The 3,249-nt window shown below is 57.4% G+C and overlaps 1 protein-coding gene across 1 annotated transcript in view; it reads left to right on the top strand.

The window, feature by feature from the left end:
- COQ4 (coenzyme Q4) overlaps positions 1 to 3,249 on the top strand; it is a 6,985-nt gene that overhangs the window by 1,142 nt on the left and 2,594 nt on the right. Inside the window, exons 2-5 of the mRNA XM_009322206.1 lie at positions 86 to 206; positions 695 to 791; positions 2,466 to 2,568; positions 2,912 to 3,041. Of these exons, the coding sequence (XP_009320481.1) occupies positions 86 to 206; positions 695 to 791; positions 2,466 to 2,568; positions 2,912 to 3,041 (451 nt within the window). The remainder of the gene's footprint in view (positions 1 to 85; positions 207 to 694; positions 792 to 2,465; positions 2,569 to 2,911; positions 3,042 to 3,249) is intronic.

The following is a 3,249-nucleotide window of genomic DNA, read 5'->3' on the forward strand; positions in this document are numbered from 1 at the left end:
CTGCCGGTCCCGGTTCCCCCGTCCGGGGTCCCGGTCCCACCCCCCGTCCCGGTGCCGGTCGTGCCTTACCGGCGGCGGCGAGGAGGAGGAGGAGGAAGAAGGGCGCTACCAGCTGTACCCCGGGCACATCCCCACGAGCCCGCTGCAGAAAGCGCTGCTGGCTGGCGGCTCGGCGTTTATGGCTCTCTATGACCCCTACAGACACGGTAAGCCGAGCGAGGGGAGCTCGTTCCACCCAGGGTTCTCATTAACGTCCAGCAAATCCTGCCCCGTGTCTCCTGGGAGCTTCTCAGGGGACTTTATTTCTCCTTCTGTTGGGTGAGACATCTAGTAATGGGGCAAGTGCAGGGCTGAGACCTGGCCCAGGGCAGGCGGCTGTGGAAGAGTGGGGCTAAGGAACCCCAAACACCCCCAGTGATCTCCTCCTGACCCCCTATGATGCCACCCAGCCCCATTTCATTCCTCCCTGGTCCCCCATGCCTCACGCCTGCTCCTACGTCCCTCCCTGTGGGTGACACCAGGGCAGAGCTGCCCTGAGGCTGAAGATCCGTGGTTCGTCAGGTCCCTGCTTTGCCACAGGCTTCCTGCCTGCTCCTGGCCAAGGGGTTCGTTGCCCCATTTCCTCACCTGCCAACCGAGGACACCTGGGTGTTGCGAAAACCACTCTTGGGTCATTCTCTGGTCTTTCTTTCAGACATGGTGGCAGTCCTTGGGGAGACCACGGGCTGCCTTGCCCTGCCCAACCTGCGAGACAAGATGAAACACCACCCTGAAGGTTACCGCATCCTCCAGTGCGTCCCTCCGCATCCCTCCCTTCCTCCCTTGCTGCGTGGTTCGTGGTGGGGAGGGAAGACAGAAGGCCAGGCACGTTTCTTGGGCACCATGAAGGGAGAGCCCTGTGCTCCCTGGCTTGAAAGCAGCACAAGCATTTTGTTAGCTCTAACCCTCCAGGTTGTTTATTTTACTTTATTTTTAACGATCACGAGAGCCCCGCGGCAAGTCTAAGGGCAAGAGCACAGCAGCCGCTGGGCCCAGCCCTATTTCAGGCGCTGCTGTCTGTCTGTTCCGCTTCGCTGCTGGAACTGGCAGGTGCCAATGCAAGGAGATGCAGCAGCAGGCGCAGGGGAGAAGTCCACGGAGGTGGATGCTGAGCAGTGATGAAAACCCAGCACGTCCATGGATTTCTCCCCTGCGCCTGCTGCTGCATCTTCTTGCATTGGAGACTTCGTCTCTGCTGGTCTGCCTCCTCCTTAGACATCTCCGTATTTTCTTTCCTGGCGCCCACGGGCATCTCCCCAAGCTGTGAAATGAGGCCACTTCTCTTGTCTTCTGTGTTAAGACTTGATCACTTTTGCTTCCATGCCTGCAGGGACCAGGAGGGACTTAATGAGTCTCTTATTAACCAATATCTTATTGCTTATTTACTTGCCTTCTCCCCGCTCCTTGTTATGTGTCACGCCTGCCACTTGTGTATCGTTCGGGTTGTACCATGAAGGGGCTGGGGAAAAGCTGCTTTTTGCCATATGTTTGTGCGGAGCAGCCTGATCCTGGCTCCAGACACTGACCCGGCAAAGCACACGGAGCACCAGGATGGTGTTGAGGAACTGCCTAAGGAGAGGGGACAGCAAAGGCACCGAGGGCTGGGGAGAGACGTTCCCCACCTGCACCTTGCCCTGTGGTATTGCAGGGATTTGCAGTGGTCCGATTTGTGCACACAAGTGTTTCTTTTAATCCTCCAAGCTGCTGAGGTCCCTTTGACACCAAATACACAAGGAAGCATCTGCGGCCAGGGTAAAGCTGGTGCGAGTCCTGCTTATCTCCCTGGCTCCTCTGCTCCAGGAGCTGAGCAGCTCCTGGATCCACTGAAGGGCTTTTATCATGGGAAGAATTTATCCCGTGCATGGAAATAAAAGGGCTTTTGTTTAGTTCCAGGGCTGTGGGGCACCTGTTTGCCAACAACCTGGAGAGAAGACTTTTCCGTGCGTCGCTGCCACGTGGCTGGTGGTGAAAGCCTGAGCAGGAGAGAAGTTAAACCTGCACTTAGAACAAATTCCCTTCCCTCTTTGGGGTTGTTCCTTTGAAGCCCTGGCTGCTTTGCAGGGACGCTAAAGAGCTCTGCTCCCCCAGGGCCGGCTGTTGCAGGCTGTGCCTGGCCAGCAGCCCACGCAGGAGCATTTTAGTGCAGGGGACACCGGTGTTTTTCCAACCAGAGTTTTACAGGGGTGCAAGATGAGAGCTCTTTTATTGCCAAGGCTTCAGGTAGATCCTTTAAGCAATTTTCGTCCCAGCCTCAGCAACAGAAATAAGGACGGCGCTATCCCTGCAGCGAGCAGTCAGGATCCTTGCAAGGAAAATGCCTGGGAAGGGCAGAGGCAGGGGATGGGGGTTTCCAGGGGCTCCTTTTCTCCAGGACCCCCTGCTGTGGGTTTCACTGGGAGACTCACTGACCTGTGTTTCGCTTTCAGGGAACGGCCTCGCATCCGTCTCTCCACCCTGGACATGGCCAGGCTGCGTGGGCTGCCGGATGGCTCGCTGGGCCGAGAGTACGTCCGGTTCTTGGAGAACAATGTGAGTGTGGGGTTTCGCAGGGTACGAACGGCTGTAGTTGATCCCTGTGCTGGGAGCATGGGTGCGCTTTAGAGGGAGATTGGAGCCATGGAGGAACCTGTGGGGAACCCTCTGGGAACGAGAGGGAGTCGGGATGGGGTGAGATGCTGGGTGTTGGACAATGCTGGATTTGTCACCAGTGCTGTGTGGACCTTGGTTTTCGTCTATGTAAATGATACTGACCCCCATCATTGGGGCGGGGAGATGTGCTGATGGAAGGGGCCACGTATGTCTGTTCGTTAAAGAAGGATACCAGAAACTTGAGATTTGGAAGGGGCTGACTTGGACCTCTTTGGATTTGCAGAAGGTTTCTCCAGACACCCGGATGCCACCCAAGTTTGTTGATGATGAAGAGCTGGCATACGTGATCCAGCGGTACCGAGAAGTCCACGACCTGATGCACACCCTCCTGGGCATGCCAACCAACATGCTAGGTGAGCAGCGGTGGGCTCAGAGGGCTGCGCTGCCAAACCGCAGCACTGACGGTGCTCGGCCGCCTCTCCCAGGAACGGAGCGGGCTGGGCCGGTCAGACTCCCCGATGCTCAGCCCGGGGAGGTGTGCGGGGAGGTTTGCATCGTCACTGTCCTGCATTGCTGGCTCTGTGGTGACTGAGAGCCTGCAGGATGTCACCTTTCCCCTGC

The sequence above is a fragment of the Pygoscelis adeliae genome, unplaced genomic scaffold (assembly GCF_000699105.1).
Source record: "Pygoscelis adeliae isolate BGI_AS28 unplaced genomic scaffold, ASM69910v1 Scaffold114, whole genome shotgun sequence".
NCBI classification, from domain to species: Eukaryota; Metazoa; Chordata; class Aves; order Sphenisciformes; family Spheniscidae; genus Pygoscelis; species Pygoscelis adeliae.